The sequence below is a fragment of the Podarcis raffonei genome, chromosome 16, assembly GCF_027172205.1.
Source record: "Podarcis raffonei isolate rPodRaf1 chromosome 16, rPodRaf1.pri, whole genome shotgun sequence".
Classification (NCBI taxonomy): Eukaryota; Metazoa; Chordata; class Lepidosauria; order Squamata; family Lacertidae; genus Podarcis; species Podarcis raffonei.
The window spans coordinates 3,126,993-3,145,491 of NC_070617.1; the positions used below are offsets into that span (position 1 = coordinate 3,126,993).

General features: G+C 47.0%; 1 protein-coding gene across 1 annotated transcript in view; it reads left to right on the forward strand.

The window, feature by feature from the left end:
* The first annotated feature begins 17,451 nt into the window (after positions 1-17,451).
* The window catches only part of LOC128404106 (methanethiol oxidase-like), a 30,032-nt gene continuing 28,984 nt past the window's right edge, over positions 17,452-18,499 (forward strand). The window contains exon 1 of the mRNA XM_053369428.1: positions 17,452-17,741. Coding sequence (XP_053225403.1) covers positions 17,738-17,741 — 4 coding nt within the window. The 5' untranslated portion in view covers positions 17,452-17,737. The remainder of the gene's footprint in view (positions 17,742-18,499) is intronic.

The window sequence follows — 18,499 nt, forward strand, 5'->3', positions numbered from 1 at the left end:
ACAATAAAATCATCATTCCGGTTGAAACCAGGTCCAAACAAAGCATGTGTTGAACAGCCCACACACACCCCACCCCCCAAAAATAAATAAATTAAATGTCCAAATGGCCTGGTGGAGACAAAAGTGTTCTAAAGTCAAAAAGAAGACGCTAATAGCATAGTTATCAAAGAGAACAGCATTTGATACAATGTGATCAGGAAAAATAAACATGGTCCGTCACATCAAGCCCAAAAAGTTGATGTCTACATAAACCTTGACTATAATGAGGGATTATGTGGGGTTTTGGAAGATTAAAAAAATTATCAGTCATTAGTTTACTTCATCGTTGGGATTGACCCAAACTTTTAAAGCCATCAAAATGGACTGAGGTCTAAGACTTCCCAGTGACTTTGGCAGAAAATCAAAATGGCACCCTTGGCTACTACAGAGATGGACTTAGGGGTGCACCATGGGTTTGGTCGCCCATGGCATGGAGCGCTGGGGGCACCTCAACTATGAGGTAGAATGGAAGGTGAGAGGCGGGGGGCACTGAATTTTGGCATTTTGCAGGGTGCCGCAGAAATCTGAGACTCCCAAGTTCTGCCACTGGCTGCAGTAAGAATATATATAATAAGTGAAATACTGTAGTTGATGATTGGCTGACTTCTTCCAGAATCTGTCTTCTTAGAACTGTGGTCACTGCTTAATGATAGGACTTGATGGTAGAAATCAAAATGAGGAACATCCCTTTGTAAACAGTTTGTGGCTCCTGGGATTCTTCCTCTGAATTAATACCTATAATTTCCACTGTCTTGTTGACAAGACACTGAACACAGTTGTTCCTGTTGTATACGTTGAGCAAGTGCCCAGAGGCTCCGTCCTACTTGACTAAACGTTTTAACGCTGAAGGTCTTTAGCTAGCAGTTAATTACAGCTGCATATGTAGGTGGCAAAGTGTGCTGGCTTAACACCCGTGTCTCATAACGACTTAATGGTCCCCTAGTGCAATATTACTTGGGCTGCTTTGCCACAACAGATTCTGCTAGTTGGAAATTATGAATGAAGGGCCAACAAATTTCTGTAGCTCTGGGTACTATAAAGGTGTTAAAGGTGTTTTATTATGTTTCCACAGCGAGTGGGCAATGCCACAAAGTCAACAAGTCAGCAAATTCCAGTGGATACCCAAAGTTTTATTTAAAAGCAACAACTTCCCAGCATGTTTCAAGCAGGAGTTACAGTACTGTATCTGGAAATTCTGCTTTGGTTTCCCCTCAAACTAGATGGATCAGAAACACAACTCGTTTTGATAAAGATGTTGCATTGCCAAGACCTGAACTGCAGGCAAAGGTAACGCCAGCTGGCAGCAGGATTACGACATTATCATATTGATTGCAATATGTGTAGCCCTTTATGAAAATGGCAAGAAGTTATTGGCAGCTTTAGGAGAGGCAATAAGTATTCATCAGAACAGGTAAATATTGGTTCCCTCAAAACATACTAGTTCAAAAGCCAGTTTCCAACCTCCTGTCGTGCTGTCATGTGACCAACAGAATTAAAAATTAATTCAAATGAAGGGGCAGTCTTGATTCTTAATAGATGGTGTCACATAAGCCGTCTCACATGCCACATCCATCAAAATGATAGCATTGTGCTAGTTATGCAAAATATGTTCTCTGATACACACATAATAAATTTATTTTAAAAACATTCTGCCTGACAGGCCTCTAAAAAATAATTCAGAGAAAACAGTATCCTGTAATGTGCTTCAATTAAAATCATTGTTAACAACACACAAAATCAAATAATATCATTTAAAGAATTTTACAATTAATTTATATTTATTTATTGGCTTAAGTTGCAAACTGCCCTTCGGTAACAGGACTTCTGGGGGGCAGAGAATTAAAAAACCTTTCTAGCTAATTTTAAATTTCTTTAATTAATTAAAATAAGCTAACCATAGCTGAAGGCACTGACTATTGAAATGGTTCCCCAAATTTATATATCCTATAGTGGGTAACAGATTTATTTAGTTTAACAACAACGACAACAACCTTTGTTCCTGAATGCTTCAGGTGAAATAACAATATTTATGAAAGTGATATTGTTTCTGATATCCGTCTGTCTCGGGAGACAATGCAAGAGTGACCTTTGGAGGCAAGTCAAACTGTTGGAGAGTTGCAGGGCCTGCTGTGGCCGTAGAGACCAATGCGGGAGAGAGATGTTTTATTGCCGATAGGGCAGATGAAGGGGCCCATTTGTGCAGCTGCAGGTGCCCCATGGCGTTCCTTCTCTCTGCCCTCCACCCAGTGCTTATTCCTCCTCTGGTCACTGCTGCAGCTACACAACCTGCCTGTCTGTCTCCAGGCACTGCGATCACCTGCAAGGGATTCCCATACGGCGGGGTTAATGTGCTTTGCCCATGACTCACTTCCATGAAGCAGTGAGCTCAACACGCAGGCCTGGCAGACCTTCTTCATGCTATTGGTTGTGATAATAATGATGATGTAGTGATATTTATTTATATTTATTTAGAAGACATCTGAAGGCAGCCCTGTTTAGGGAAGCTTTCAATGTTTGATGCATTACTGTATTTTAGGGTTTTGTTGGAAGCCGCCCAGGGTGGCTGGGGAAGCCCAACCAGATGGGTGGGGTATAAATAATATATTATTATTAGCCCTGACTTTTAGGAGAAGCCCTCATAATGCAGCTTACAATAAAATTGTTAAAATTATTGGCTAAACACATAACAAAAACAGCATAATATAAAATTGAATACTGCGCCAGCAATAAAATCAATACAGTGGTGCCTCGCAAGACGAAATTAATCCGTTCCGCGAGTCTCTTCGTCTTGCAGTTTTTTCGTCTTGCGAAGCAGGGCTATTAGCGGCTTAGCGGCTATTAACGGCTTAGTGGCTTTAAGAAAAAGGAAACAAACTCGCAAGAACTCGCAAGACGTTTCGTCTTGCGAAGCAAGCCCATAGGGAAATTCGTCTTGCGGAACAACTCAAAAAACGGAAAACCCTTTCGTCTAGCGAGCTTTTCGTCTTGCGAGGCATTCGTCTTGCAGGGCACCACTGTAAACAGCTTGGTGGATTAAAAAAAAACAACATGTAGAAGTCATAGGAAAGGGGCCCAAGTGAAGCTCCTGGGGGAGGAAATGCCTCACAGTACGTTAAAGTAACATATAACTAATATCTAAAATAAAACAGTAGACCATAGTATAGACCTGGGTTGGCTAACATATATTGTCCTCCATATATTATTGGACTCCAACTCCCATCAGCCCCAGAAAGCATGGCCAACTGTCAAGGCTGATGTGAGTTGTAGCAACATCTGGAAGGACACGGGTTCGCCACCTCCTGGTCTAGACTGGTCTAGAAGGAGCACAGTTAGTTGTGTTTGTCTCTGACTGAAATCAGTGTGTGTGTGGGGGGGGTGCTCTCAGCTATAAAATACACTTTACTGAAAGTAATACTACTAATAATAATTTATTATTTATACCCCGCCCATCTGGCTGGGCTTCCCCAGCCACTCTGGGCAGCTTCCAACAAAATATTAAAATACAGTAATGCATCAAACATTAAAAGCTTCCCTAAACAGGGCTTCCTTCAGATGTCTTCTAAAAGTCTGGTAGTTGTTTTTCTCTTTGACATCTGGTGGGAGGGAGTTCCTCAGGGCGGGTGCCACCATGAAGAAGGCCCTCTGCCTGGTTCCCTGTAACTTGGCTTCTCACAGTGAGGGAACCGCCAGAAGGCCCTCGGCACTGGACCTCAGTGTAGAACAATGGGGGTGGAGACGCTCCTTCAGATATACTGGACTGAGGCCAGTAAAGTCAATTTACCTATTCAACATATGGATCTACTAGCTTCTAGTTGGGAAGGTAACAGCCTTAAGCTGTCTAATTGTAAACTGCAGCCATATGAAATTACTGCAGCCATCATGAAATATAAATGTATTTAGTTAGTGCTGCTGCCTGCTCATCATTGATGATGCAATGTCTGCTGAAAGTGAAAGATCTCTGGAACTTACTGACTGACTAACTAACTGACTGACTGACCGATTGATTGATTGATTGATTGATTGAATTTCTTCCCCATTTTTCACCATAAGGTCTCAGGGTGGGTTACAGCAAAAAACATGCCATGACTTATTTTGGGTGACTGTCAGCCCTTGATTAGCTTGAGCTTGCAAATGGAGCAAATGTGTGGGATCTACAATAAAATGTCATGGTGTACCCACACTCACAGTAACAGGAGCACAAAGCTCCGGAGCAGGGGTAGCTACCGTATTGGCCCGAATATAAGCCGCACCTGAATATAAGCCGAGCCTCCATTCCTCGCTGCTCCTGGCTGCATACTGGGGTGGGTGGGAGCTGCGCTGTGTTGCCAGCGGCCTTTCCCCTTCCTCGCTTTCTCCCTTCCCGGCCTTGGGGGAGAGGATGGGGGAACTACGCATGGGGCGGGCACCGCTTTGCGCACTCCTGGTGCTGTTTGCCCCACGCTCCTGGCTGCATACTGTAATGTCATGAATATAAAAAGGTAAAGGTACCCCTGCCCGTACGGGCCAGTCTTGACAGACTCTAGGGTTGTGCGCCCATCTCACTCAAGAGGCCGGGGGCCAGCGCTGTCCGGAGACACTTCCGGGTCACGTGGCTAGCGTGACATCGCTGCTCTGGTGAGCCAGAGCCGCACACGGAAACGCCGTTTACCTTCCCGCTAGTAAGCGGTCCCTATTTATCTACTTGCACCCGGAGGTGCTTTCAAACTGCTAGGTTGGCAGGTGCTGGGACCGAACAACGGGAGCGCACCCCGCCGCGGGGATTTGAACCGCCGACCTTTCGATCGGCAAGCCCTAGGCACTGAGGCTTTTACCCACAGCGCCACCCACGTCCCCTGTCATGAATATAGGCCACGCTTTAACTTTCCACGGTCGGAATTTGGGGGAAAAGTGAGGCTTATATTCAGGCCAATACGGTAATTTGTGACCCTCCAGGTGTTTTTGGATTCCCGTCTCAGATCACCCAGGATCACTGGCCACACTGGTTGGGGCTTAAAGGAGCTGGAGTCGACTCCAACAGCATCTAGAGGGAAAAGTGGCAGAACGAAAGAGCAATGTCTGGGAATACTTACAAAGTGACAGAACTCTCTTTTTTTTAGAGGGAAGAGAATGTGCGAGTCATATGATTTCTGTTTGATGCTGGGGATCACTGCGGGCATAACAAGTAGTGTGTTCACTTACCACTTTGAGGCATAATACTGTCATAATTAATGTTTTTAAACTTAATTACATGAAACACAAGTCATGTTTTTATTCACACATATGACTAAAGCATTATGACACATCTTTCAGGTTCATGAAGTCTAGGCAAATAAATCCCATTCACATAATTTTGATAATGTTGATGTTATTTGTCGGAAACATTTAAGCCAGGAATTTTCTTCTACGGTATCAACTAGTGTCGTAAACAAATTCTGCCCTTATTCCCTTATGGGGTACACAAGAGCCCTTATAGAGTCCTTTGCAAGTTCTCCATCGGTCGGAGAAAATAACAGAGGCCAACCAGAGAATATTGAGAAGCAAAGCAGCTCGTAAGCCTGATCTTTATTGAACTGTTGCAGCAGGGTGCTCCCCTCACACGCAGGAAAGGAGGAGGACCCAGAACAAAGGTGTGTCCGCCCTTATATAGACTTTTGGAATTGCCCGCCCTGGAGTCCATGATCACCCCCAGAAACATCATACATACGTCACGGGGCTGTCTAAAACAGAATCCTGAGTGTATTGTTTATCTCCTGTCTGGCAGGTTACTTGCTTGCATTATCTGGATTTTGGCCACTCTTTTGTTGTGGACGACTCTGGGGTTGCAGCACTCATCTCGCTTTACGGGCCGAGGGAGCCAACATACAGCTTCCGGGTCATGTGGCCAGCATGACTAAGCCGCTTCTGGCGAACCAGAGCAGCGCACAGAAACGCCGTTTACCTTCCTGCCGGAGCGTTACCTACTTATCTACTTGCACTTTGACGTGCTTTCGAACTGCTAGGTTGGCAGGCGCTGGGACCAAACGACGGGAGCGCACCCCGCCGCGGGGATTCGAACCGCCGACCATGCAATCGGCAAGTCCTAGGCACTGAGGCTTTCACCCACAGCGCCACCCGCGTCACTTTTGTTGTTATAACTACTTAATTCCAGGTCACAGGCTCACCCTATTCACACCTTAAATGTGCCCCTAAGGCAGGATTTGTGAGCACAGAGACAATGGGGAGGTTTTTTAAGTTATTCCCTCCTTGCAGAGAAACATTTGGTCAGTTTGGGAGAGTCCTGATATCAGGAATCACAAGACAGAGAAACCAGTAGGATTCAATCTCCCAGGACATTCTATACAAGATCCCAAGGTTCTTATTACAAAAGAATTTCAGAAATAGACTAGAAAGAGAAGTTGCTGAATTGCAACTTATTACCAAACTTAAAACCATGGCGAGACCTGGTCTGAATAGAGACATTGGATTGTTATCTCATTATACATGTAAGGCCAACTGCAGTCGTTAACAGTTGTCAACAGGTTTACCACACCTATCAGCCAATCACCCATTCCCAACACCTTTCTGAGTAATGCAGTGGTACCTCGGGTTACATACGCTTCAGGTTACAGACTCCGCTAATCCAGAAATAGTACCTTGGGTTAAGAACTTTGCTTCAGGATGAGAACAGAAATCCTGCTCCGGCAGCGCAGCAGCAGCAGGCCCCATTAGCTAAAGTGGTGCTTCAGATTAAGAACAGTTTCAGGTTAAGAACGGACCTCCAGAACGAATTAAGTACTTAACCCGAGGTACCACTGTACCCCTCCCCACCCTCTCACTATATATAAGGATCCGTGACTTCTGTTTCAGTGTATCTGAAGAAGTGTGCATGCACACGAAAGCTCATACCAATAACAAACTTAGTTGGTCTCGAAGGTGCTACTGGAAGGAATTTTTTTTATTTCCTGTACTGTTTCAGACATGTGGTTTATATATTTATGTACGTGTTTGCCTTGTACATTTAATTTATATATATATATATGAGACCTTAAATTCTTATAACAATAGTAGTGTACAATAGCCACAAATCAGTGCACAGTTAGGCACGCTTGTCCCATGGAAAGGAAGATTCACACTACACATATGAGGCCCGGTCAATGCATATTTAAAGCGCATGACTTTCTCCAAGGTATCCTGGGTGCTGTCGTGTCCCTTTCACAGAGCTAGAATTCCTAAGACCCTTAAACTACAGTTCCCAAGATTATTTGAGGGGAGTCAGGTGCTTTAAATGTGTGTTAGATGTGAAAGGAAAGTCCAATGCTGTAAAGAAAAATATTGCATAGGAACCTGGAATGTAAGAACCATGATGGAGGGCACAAGGAGAAGGGGGCGACAGAGGACGAGATGGTTGGATAGTGTTTTCGAGGTTACCAGCATGAGTTTGACCAAACTGCGGGAGGCAGTGGAGGACAGAGGTGCCTGGCGTTCTCTGGTCCATGGGGTCACGAAGAGTCGGACACGACTAAACAACTAAACAACAACAACAACAGATGTGCTTTTAATGTGTGGTGTGGATCTTCCCAAAATCATTAGGGAGTGATTGAAGGTGTACAAATCTGTATGGGATTATGACCAGTGCCTCATAGAGGCGCACAGATAGATTTAATTATGGAGCCATAGGGTTGCATCAAGACTAAAGTTAGTTGCAGTTAAGTTCCATTGAAATCAATGCAAAATGTTTGTTGCAGTTTATTCAGGTTCCATTGATACAGTGTAACTAACATGGTCTGGATCCAAACCATTAGTCTTCAAAATACCAACAAGAAAGCAGCCTTTTTCAGCTGATTTATTCAGTTAATTTAATTGGTTAGATCGTGGGTAGGCAAACTAAGGCCTGGAGGCTGGATCCGGCCCAATCGCCTTCTCAATCCGGCCTGCGGATGGTCCGAGAATCAGTGTGTTTTTACATGAGTAGAATGTGTCTTTTTATTTAAAATGCATCTCTGGGTTATTTGTGGGGCCTGCCTGGTGTTTTTATATGAGTAGAATGTCTGCTTTTATTTAAAATACATCTCTGGGCTATTTGTGGGGCATAGGAATTTGTTCATGATTTTTTCCAAAATATAGTCCTGCCCCCTACAAGGTCTGAGGGACAGTGGACCAGCCCCCTGCTGAAAAAGTTTGCTGACCCCTGGGTTAGATTAATCCAATAAAACTGCTTCTGATGTATGAAAAGATGCCCAGTATCAATTGGAGGAAGCTACAGTTAGAACTGGATATGGAACAACTGATTGGTTCAAAATTGGGAAAGGAGTACGACAAGGCTGTATTTTATCTCCCTGCTTATTTAATTTATATGCAGAATACATCATGCGAAAGGCTGGGCTGGATGAATCCCAAACTGGAATTAAGATTGCCGGAAGAAATATCAACAACCTCAGATATGCAGATGACACAACCTTGATGGCAGAAAGTGAGGAGGAATTAAAGACCCTTTTAATGAGGGTGAAAGAGGAGAGCGCAAAATATGGTCTGAGGCTCAACATCAAAAAAACGAAGATCATGGCCACTGGCCCCATCACCTCCTGGCAAATAGAAGGGGAAGAAATGGAGGCAGTGAGAGATTTTACTTTCTTGGGCTCCATGATCACTGCAGATGGTGACAGCAGCCACGAAATTAAAAGACGCCTGCTTCTTGGGAGAAGGGCAATGACAGGCCTAGACAGCATCTTGAGAAGTAGAGACGTCACCTTGCCAACAAAGGTCCGTATAGTTAAAGCCATGGTTTTCCCAGTAGTGATGTATGGAAGTGAGAGCTGGACCATAAAGAAGGCTGATCGCCGAAGAATTGATGCTTTTGAATTATGGTGCTGGAGAAGACTCTTGAGAGTCCCATGGACTGCAAGAAGATCAAACGCATCCATTCTTAATGAAATCAGCCCTGAGTGCTCACTGGAAGGACAGATCGTGAAGCTGAGGCTCCAGTACTTTGGCCACCTCATGAGAAGAGAAGACTCCCTGGAGAAGACACTGATGCTGGGAAAGATGGAGGGCACAAGGAGAAGGGGGCGACAGAGGACGAGATGGTTGGATAGTGTTTTTGAGGTTTCCAGCATGAGTTTGACCAAACTGCGGGAGGTAGTGGAGGACAGAGGTGCCTGGCGTGCTCTGGTCCATGGGGTCACGAAGAGTCGGACACGACTAAACGACTAAACAGCAACAATCAATTGGAGGATAATAATAATAATAATTAGGGACGCGGGTGGCTCTGTGAGTTAAACCACTGAGCCTAGGACTTGCCGATCAGAAGTTTGGCAGTTTGAATCCCCGCGATGGTGTGAGCTCCCGTTGCTCAGTCCCTGCTCCTGCCAACCTAGCAGTTCGAAAGCACGTCAAAGTGCAAGTAGATAAATAGGTACCGCTCCGGCGAGAAGGTAAACGGCGTTTCCGTGCGCTGCTCTGGTTCACCAGAAGCGGCTTAGTCATGCTGGTCACATGACCCAGAAGCTGTACTCCGGCTCCCTTGGCCAATAAAGCGAGATGAGCGCCGCAACCCCAGAGTCAGCCACGACTGGACCTAATGGTCAGGGGTCCCTTTACCTAGTAGTAGTAGTAGTAGTAGTAGTAGTAGTAGTAGTAATGATGACGATGATGATAGTATATAGACTATAGTAATGATGTTGATGTTGATGATGTAAGTATAAAGTCTAGTAGAGGGAGGCTGGGCAACTCAGCTAGTTTGGGTGAGAGATTTGCAGCAATACATTTCCTAGAATCTTTTTCATTCCACCTATTGTTGCGTGGCGAGTTCCCGCCCCCCACCAAGATAAATAAACACACGAGACACCATAATTAAGGTTAATTGGGCGAATTAGGCCACAACTTTATTGAATTTAGGAATGAGAGGCATTGGCTTAGGCATTGGTCCTATCGACTATCCGGCTCCAGCCCATTTGCTGGAGACACGGGGAAGGGTTAACACTATATCGGGAGAGTCTCCCGCCGAGGCACGTCGACTAGGAGCTCCCCCGGGTCACCGCTCTGGGGCATGCCTTTGGCCCACACCTCCATAGGCTGCAGACAGGGCCACGCCCCCCGGAGTCCTTTAATGGACCACCCTTCGCTCACTAGGGGGAGGTGATGGTGTTCCTCCCCCCCCCACATCCTCTTAACCCCTTCTTACCAATGCCTACCGCCAATGCCGAAGAGTTGTGACGAGTTGCTACGAGGTAGGCGAAAAACCAAAAGGCTGTAAATTGCCAATTGGGAAAAATTCCTACCATGCCCCTTGCGGCGACAGACCGAAGTCCATAGCAAAGTCAGACCTACCTAAAGCCCAACTAAAGGGAGGGAGGGTGGGAAAACGTGGGGGCTAGCCGGAGAAGAGAGGGCGAGCCCCCTCCGCTCCGGCCCTAAATAGGGCAAGCCACGCTCCCCCCGCCCGCCGATTGGCTGGCTGGGAGGCGTGGACGGTCGGGATTCCCCTGTTCTCGCGGGGGCTGAAACCAGCCCCCGCTCACGTGGGGAGGGCGTGATGCCCGCAACCCCACCTCCTGGGGCAGGCCTGGAAGTGGCTTTATAAGAATTTTGTGACTAAGGGCTAGTGTCTGAGTTTACTTTCTTCTTCTCTACCAGCGCCTTTTCTTCCTGTATTGTATCTTTCAAATGGTAAGCTTCAAGCAACGACTATCTCATTTCCGATCTTTGTAAGTCACCCTGGGAGCCACTTTCAGTCGAAAAGTGGAATGTGAATGCTTTAATTAATTATAAAAACAACAGATAGCAAACATGATCTTTTCTGCCATGCAGGAGGGTATATCTCTTCTAAGAGCTTGCCTTCAACACATACTCAAAATAAGCTTTCTGCAGTAGATCAGCAACGGATTAAAGAAGCCAGTAAAATTAGGAGCATTTATCATGTATATCCCCTTCTACAAGCTTTCCTCAATCTTTAATCGAAGACCCTGTTCCCAGATCACCTAGAATCCACCACTTGTTCCCACAGTTTCACCTTTCCTGCTTTTTGAGGACTCTGGTATTTTCTAGATTATTTTTTTAATTGTTTTCCAAATTTAAGCCTAAACCCCCACAACAAATTCTATTATGTGCTATAGTCCAATTTATTCCCAATCTTTAAACTGCAAAAAAAACTCCACACACCACAACCATAAAACATGGAGTGATTAAGTATTTCCAAATTTTTACATACTTTTTAAATTGATTTCAAATATTTTTGATTATCTAAAGTAAAAAATGGACACACTTTTTAAAATATCTCAGAAGGGCATTCAGAGCTGCTAATGTCATTAAATAAGTGCACTTTTATGAGCATTTACCACCAAAAAGCATTTAGGTTTTTGTAATTGGAATAGATAGCAAGACCCCAGAAGATGACAGTTAATGGGATAGAGATTAATAAAATGTGTATCACATATTCTTGCCTTTTAAAATTAACATAAGAAATGGAGAGATGCATGAAAGAAGACATGATAAATAAGATTATTCCTTCTTTCAGCTGTGAAATCCTAGAGGACATTTGTTCCTCGGCCACTCGAATCCAGAGATAACCAAATTACAGGACTGTAGTTGTGTTACATGCACAACATTTGTCATGGGCATATTTAACAGGATTTCCTTTGGTCAACGTAAGAAGAGCAGACTAGGTCAGGCTAGTGGTGGCCTATGTAGTCCAGGACGCAAGGGAGAAAGGTGCTAAGAGGGAGGCACGCTTGGCAAATCCACACCGTGATCAACTCCCACCCGGAAACCAATGTCCCCACTGTGGAAGGACGTGGGGATCCAGAATTGGCCTCCACAGTTACTTACGGACTCAACGTGTTTATGGACCAAAGACTTTGGGTATAATATACAGTTAAAAGAATGGGGAAAATTGTGGAAAGAAGGATTAAAGAACTGCATGCAATGCCTTAAAAGAAAATGTGATGAAAATGATGTACAGGTGGTATATTACTCCTGTGAAATTAGCTAAAATGTATAAAGTTAGTAATAAATGTTGGAAATGTAAAGAAAAAGAAGGAACATTTTATCACGTGGTGGGAATGTAAAAAAAGTGAAAAAGTTATGGGAAATGATATAAGTTATGCTATGACGGCAGCAAGAATATTATTGGCACAAAAATGGAAGCAAGAAGAATTACCGACGAAAGAAGAATGGAGGATGAAATTGATGGACTATGCAGAATTAGATAAATTAACAGGAAGGATTCGAGACTTGCGGGACCAGAGATTCTCAGAAGACTGGAGTAAATTTATGAACTATTTGAAAAGTGACTGTGATGAACAGATTACGCTAGTAGGTTTGCAAGAAGTTTTGTAAGGTGAATTATTTGAAATATTGCAAGAAAGATAATGAGGAGAATTATTAGTTAAGGACAATTAAAGGTAATATGAAGTTAAGAAATGCATAATAAGTGATAAAGAACGAAAAATCATCAGAGGTGTTGACCGAAGTCTAAAAATATTGTATAAGAGGAGAAGTTATGTTGTAAGACTGTTGGAACTGATATGTTAAAAAATTAATAAAAATGTGTGTATGTTTGTGTGTGTATGTGTGTATGTACCGTATTTTTCGCCCTATAGGACGCACTTTTCCCCCTCCAAAAATGAAGGGGAAATATGTATACGTCCTATGGGGCGAATCCAGGCTTCAGGAAGCTATACGCAAGCCGTGGGAGAGCTGCGCGAAGTCGCACAGCTCTCCCACGGCTTTTGGAGAGCTGCCTGCACCCCGAAGCCTGGGGGCGCGCTGAGCTCAGCGCCCCCCAGGCTTTGGGCTTCGTGCAGCTCTCCCACGGCTTGTGGAGAGCTGCCTGTTCTGGGGGCTGGGGTCGGGGGAAGCTCGGGCTTCCCCCGACCCAGCCCCACGCCTGGGGGGGGGGAAATAAATTTTTTTTCTTTATTTCCCCCCCAAAAAAACTTGGTGCGCCCTATGGGCCGGTGCACCCTATGGGCCGAAAAATACGGTATATAGTGGTATCTCGGGTTAAGAACTGAATTTGTTCTGGAGGTCCGTTCTTAACCTGAAACTGTTCTTAACCTGAAGCACCACTTTAGCTAATGGAGCCTCCTGCTGATTTCTGTTCTCATCCTGAAGCAAAGTTCTTAACCCAAGGTAATATTTCTGGGTTAGCGGAGTCTGTAACCTGAAGCGTATGCAACCTGAAGCGTCTGTAACCCAAGGTACCACTGTATATGTATGTATATGTGTGTGTGTGTGTGTGTGTGTGTGTATAACCGTGTTTATGGAAGACAATCTTACTTTTCTACGAGGGATTGCCAAAGATGTAGTGCAGCATCCTGTTCTCACAGGGGCCAGCTAGATGCCAAGGAGAAACCCGAAAGCAGGACCTGAGCACAACAGCACAACTCTCTCTCCTCCTCTGGGTTCCAGCAACTGACATTCAGAGATGTACTACTGCCTCTGACAGGGGAGAGAGAGCCTAGCCATTGGGCTTAATAGCCACTGTTACCGGAAAAATCTGAGGGCTCCCTTGGACAAAAAGTAAAGACACCAACCAGAGTAAATTGAAGCAAGTCAGCAGCCTGTAGGCTTGGTCTTTATTGAAGAAAGACTGTCGCGACAGGGTGCTCCCCTCACTTGCAGGTGAGAGGAAAGACCCAGAAAAATGGTGTGCCAGGTCTTATAAAAACTTTTGAAATTCCCATCCCCTAGGTCAAGCCCACCCCCAGAAACATCATGCATACATTACAGAAAGGAGGGGTTGAGGGAGGAGTTGTGGTGGTAACCTGAGTGTCCTGTCACCTGGCTGGTTCCCCCTTTCCCCCTCCCCAGGAATTATTGTCTGAAGACAAAATGTAGTCGCAGTTTCCTGCCCCCTGAGGGAAGATCTGATCATTGTCCTTTGTTCCAGTCCAAGCTGAATCCACTCCCATATGGAAGTTCTTTGTGATCTTGATTGTCTTCTGTCTAGGACCATCAGGGTTGGCATAGCAACTGGGCAGGGCTCCTGTGGATGTGCTGGGATGGTGAAGGGATTATGGCTGACCAGGACCAAGCCACCCCCCCTTTGATAGTCCTTGTCATATGGAGTAAAATAAAATGGAACAGTGCAAATCCGATGTATGGTTGATTTTTCTATGAATTTATAACAGAAATGTGGCGTATGTAGTGTGTGAGTGTGTGTGTGTGTGAAGTTTGTACAAACAGAATGATTGGGGTGGGGGTGGGGTTCCTGCTACACCACTGATAGCTTCATCCTCCATGAATTGGTCTAGCCCTCTTTTAGAGCCATAGCTCACCTGGTAGCACATGAGACACTTAATCTCAGGGTCATGGGCTGGAGCCCCACGTTGTGCAAAAGATTCCGGCGTTGCAGGGGGTTGAACTAGATGACCCTTGTGGTTCCTACCATCTACCATTCTACGATTCTAAGTTGGTGCCCATCAGTATCTCTGGTGGGAGTGCCAGATGCTGGGGGTGGTTGCTGGTGAGTAACCAGGCAGGACCCCGACCTGTCTTTTACAGGTTTTATTGTGCAAACTATTTACAGTGCAGATCTACCAAGTTCATGTCCGTCTCAGTCACTTGCAGAATCCGGGAGTGGCTCCTTCCGGCTTCTCCCCCAACATAAAAACTTTGGCACCTCAAGGCTCCTCCTCCCCTCCTTATGTTTCACCCCTCTGCGCAAGCTGGGCGGCGGAAGTGGCGTGCGTCCCTCCCAGCCAGCCTGGCCAGGTGAGGCGCTGGGGCTCTCTGCATCATGCTTGAGCCCTTTCCTTCCAGCCTGGCCAGGTGAGGCGCTGGGGCTGTCAGCATCATCCTTGAGCCCTTTCCTTCCAGCCTGGCCAGGTGAGGCGCTGGGGCTCTCAGCAGCATCCTTGAGCCCTTTCCTTCCAGCCTGGCCAGGTGAGGCCCTGGGGCTCTCAGCAGCATCCTTGAGCCCTTTCCTTCCAGCCTGGCCAGGTGAGGCGCTGGGGCTCTCAGCAGCATCCTTGAGCCCTTTCCTTCCAGCCTGGCCAGGTGAGGCCCTGGGGCTCTCAGCATCATCCTTGAGCCCTTTCCTTCCAGCCTGGCCAGGTGAGGCGCTGGGGCTCTCTGCATCATCCTTGAGCCCTTTCCTTCCAGCCTGGCCAGGTGAGGCGCTGGGGCTCTCAGCAGCATCCTCTAGCCCTTTCCTTCCAGCCTGGCCAGGTGAGGCGCTGGGGCTCTCTGCATCATCCTCTAGCCCTTTCCTTCCAGCCTGGCCAGGTGAGGCGCTGGGGCTCTCTGCATCATCCTTGAGCCCTTTCCTTCCAGCCTGGCCAGGTGAGGCGCTGGGGCTCTCAGCAGCATCCTCTAGCCCTTTCCTTCCAGCCTGGCCAGGTGAGGCGCTGGGGCTCTCAGCAGCATCCTCTAGCCCTTTCCTTCCAGCCTGGCCAGGTGAGGCGCTGGGGCTCTCAGCATCATCCTTGAGCCCTTTCCTTCCAGCCTGGCCAGGTGAGGCGCTGGGGCTCTCTGCATCATCCTTGAGCCCTTTCCTTCCAGCCTGGCCAGGTGAGGCGCTGGGGCTCTCAGCAGCATCCTCTAGCCCTTTCCTTCCAGCCTGGCCAGGTGAGGCCCTGGGGCTCTCAGCAGCATCCTTGAGCCCTTTCCTTCCAGCCTGGCCAGGTGAGGCGCTGGGGCTCTCAGCAGCATCCTCTAGCCCTTTCCTTCCAGCCTGGCCAGGTGAGGCGCTGGGGCTCTCAGCATCATCCTTGAGCCCTTTCCTTCCAGCCTGGCCAGGTGAGGCGCTGGGGCTCTCAGCAGCATCCTCTAGCCCTTTCCTTCCAGCCTGGCTAGGTGAGGCGCTGGGGCTCTCAGCAGCATCCTCTAGCCCTTTCCTTCCAGCCTGGCCAGGTGAGGCGCTGGGGCTCTCAGCAGCATCCTCTAGCCCTTTCCTTCCAGCCTGGCCAGGTGAGGCGCTGGGGCTCTCAGCAGCATCCTTGAGCCCTTTCCTCGCTTGGCTGGCCCCTTCCCTCTCTTCTCCACTGGAGGTGTGGCTTTTCCCACTGCTGGACAAGGAACTGCCCCTCAGGAGTTTCGGAGGCTCTCTGTATCCCAACGGCCCCCCTGCCTCCCTCCCCTGTTCCGATGGCAGTCCCCTGACAGGGAGCATATTCCATAGTTTAACCATCAGTCCTTCCGTCTGTTCTGAATTGTCTTGACATTCAGAATCATTTGATGTCTAGAGCTTTGAGAGAGAAGAAAAACCACCCGTTCACTTTTCCCACGCCATGCAGAATTTTTATATACACCTATCATGCTGCCCCCTCCTTGCCTTTTCTATAAACTAAGAAGTCCCCCCCCCCAAGTTGTCACTTTCCCTCACTGGGGAGTTGCTCTGCTCCCTAGATGGTTTTGGGTTGCCTTTTCCAGAACCTTTTTCCGACTCTGCAATGTTCTTCCTCAGGTGAGGCAGCCAGAACTGTACACTTTATTCCAAGTGCACACCATAGATTTATACAGTGGTACCTCAGGTTAATAGGGATGTGGGTGGTGCTGTGGGTTAAACCACTGAACCTCTTGGGCTTGCTGATCAAAAGGTCGGCGGTTCGAGTCCCCGCAACAGGGTGAGCTCCTGTTGCTCGGTTCCTGCTCCTGCCAACCTAGCAGTTAGAAAGCACGTAAAAGTGCAAGTAGATAAATAGGTACCACTCCAGCAGGAAGGTAAACGGCGTTTCTGTGCGCTGCTCTGGTTTGCCAGAAGCTGCTTAGTCCTTCTGGCCACATGACCCGGAAGCTGTACGCCTGCTCCCTCGGCCAATAAAGCGAGATGAGCACCGCAACTCCAGAGTCGGCCACGACTGGACCTAATGGTCAGGGGTCCCTTTACCTTGGGTTAAGAACTTAATTCGTTCTGGAGGTCCGTGCTTAACCTGAAACTGTTCTTAACCTGAAGCACCACTTTAGCTAATAGGGCCTCCCGCTGCCACCATGCAATTTCTGTTCTCATCCTGAAGCAAAGTGCTTAACCTGAGGTAATATTTCTGGGTTAGCAGAGTCTGTAACCTGAAGCGTCTGTAACCCGAGGTACCACTGTATTGTTATGAGTTCAGGGAACCCCTGGAATCTTGCACCACTCGGAGCCTGGGGTGGCACACAACCATATGTTGCATTGAGGCAGAACTGGGCATCCGTTGCGCTTCTTGGCACAACTCACAACTTGGCTGCTTTCGCAACCCCTCCGGAGCCTGCCAGCGGTTGCTTTGCACCTGACATGCAAGCAAAATGGTGTTTTTTTTAAATTAAAAAAACCTGCCCCCTTTGCCTGTTAGTTTCAAAACTGCCCTGTCAGCTGAGGCATGCGCTGGCTGGCGGGCTGCATTTTGCAACACCACCTCCAGCCAAGAGTTTTTGCTAAACTCCACTTGCTTGCTTCCTTTCCTCTCCAGCCCAGGAACCCAAGATGTTTTTTTCTGCCTTCTGAAACTAGAGTTGGATCTCATCCTGAACTGCGTCTGTGTGGGGGAAATAAACACCATCCAAGCCAGGGAACAAATCTGTCCTTTGTGGCTTACTGAAAGTGAGGGAAGCTACTGGATTTTGACCCTGAATCCCTCCTCCCACTTCAGCCTCTCCTCCTTCCAGTTGCCTCCTCTAACAGCTTCTTTCTCTCAACACTCCCCTTCTCCGCCCATTCAGCTGGTATATATAGCCCTGCAGAGCAGACCTCGGAGTCTGCGCCTCCTTTTTTGCTGCTGAATTCCTCAGAATCTGGAAAAAGGGAGAAGCAGAGGACTCCAGTATGGGTAAGAGAAGAACCACCTCTTTCTGCTTTTCACCCAGCTGTGTGATCTGTGGGAAAGCTGAGTTTGCCCTCCTTCTGCTTTCTATGTAGCTCCCAGCTCTAACATGCTCCAGTTTTACGGTTTTTTGCTCTGCAATCCTGTACACACAACCCACACGCCTCCAAGTTTACATCTTGGAGGGTTGAAAGTGTTTGTTTGTGTGTGTGTGTGTGTGTGTGTTTGTTGCTTTTCTTTTGCAGCTTAACCAGCCCAACTTGTGGGCGCTGGTATGGTTTCTCTCGCAGAACCTTTCCATGCGGTCTCTGGTTTGGGTTGCAAGCTCATGGATGTTTCCTCGGGAGTAAAGCCTCGTGGAACTCCAAGAGAGGTTTGCTTTTAGGTAAATGTGCCCGTCTTAAGTGGACTGCGCAACTTTTATCCCCGCAGGGGCAGTCTGGAGAGTACATTCCATAGAAATCCATGGGGCTTCCAGGAAAATACACTCTCCAAGTAAAGTATTTTATTATAAATAGACAACCTCCTTATTTAATATGCTGATGACAGGAGGTTAGCTGAAAGGCTAGCGATTACCTTAAAAGAACTGATTTGTCTGGTTCAGCAGGTTTTGCTGGCATCCGTCTGTCTCGGGAGACAGTGGAAGAGTCACCCACCTTAGGGGGTGAAGTCAAACTGTTGGAGAGTTACAGCGCTTGCTGTGCCTGTAGAGAACAATACAGGAGAGACATGTTTCATTGCAGCCGGGGCAGATGAAGGCACCC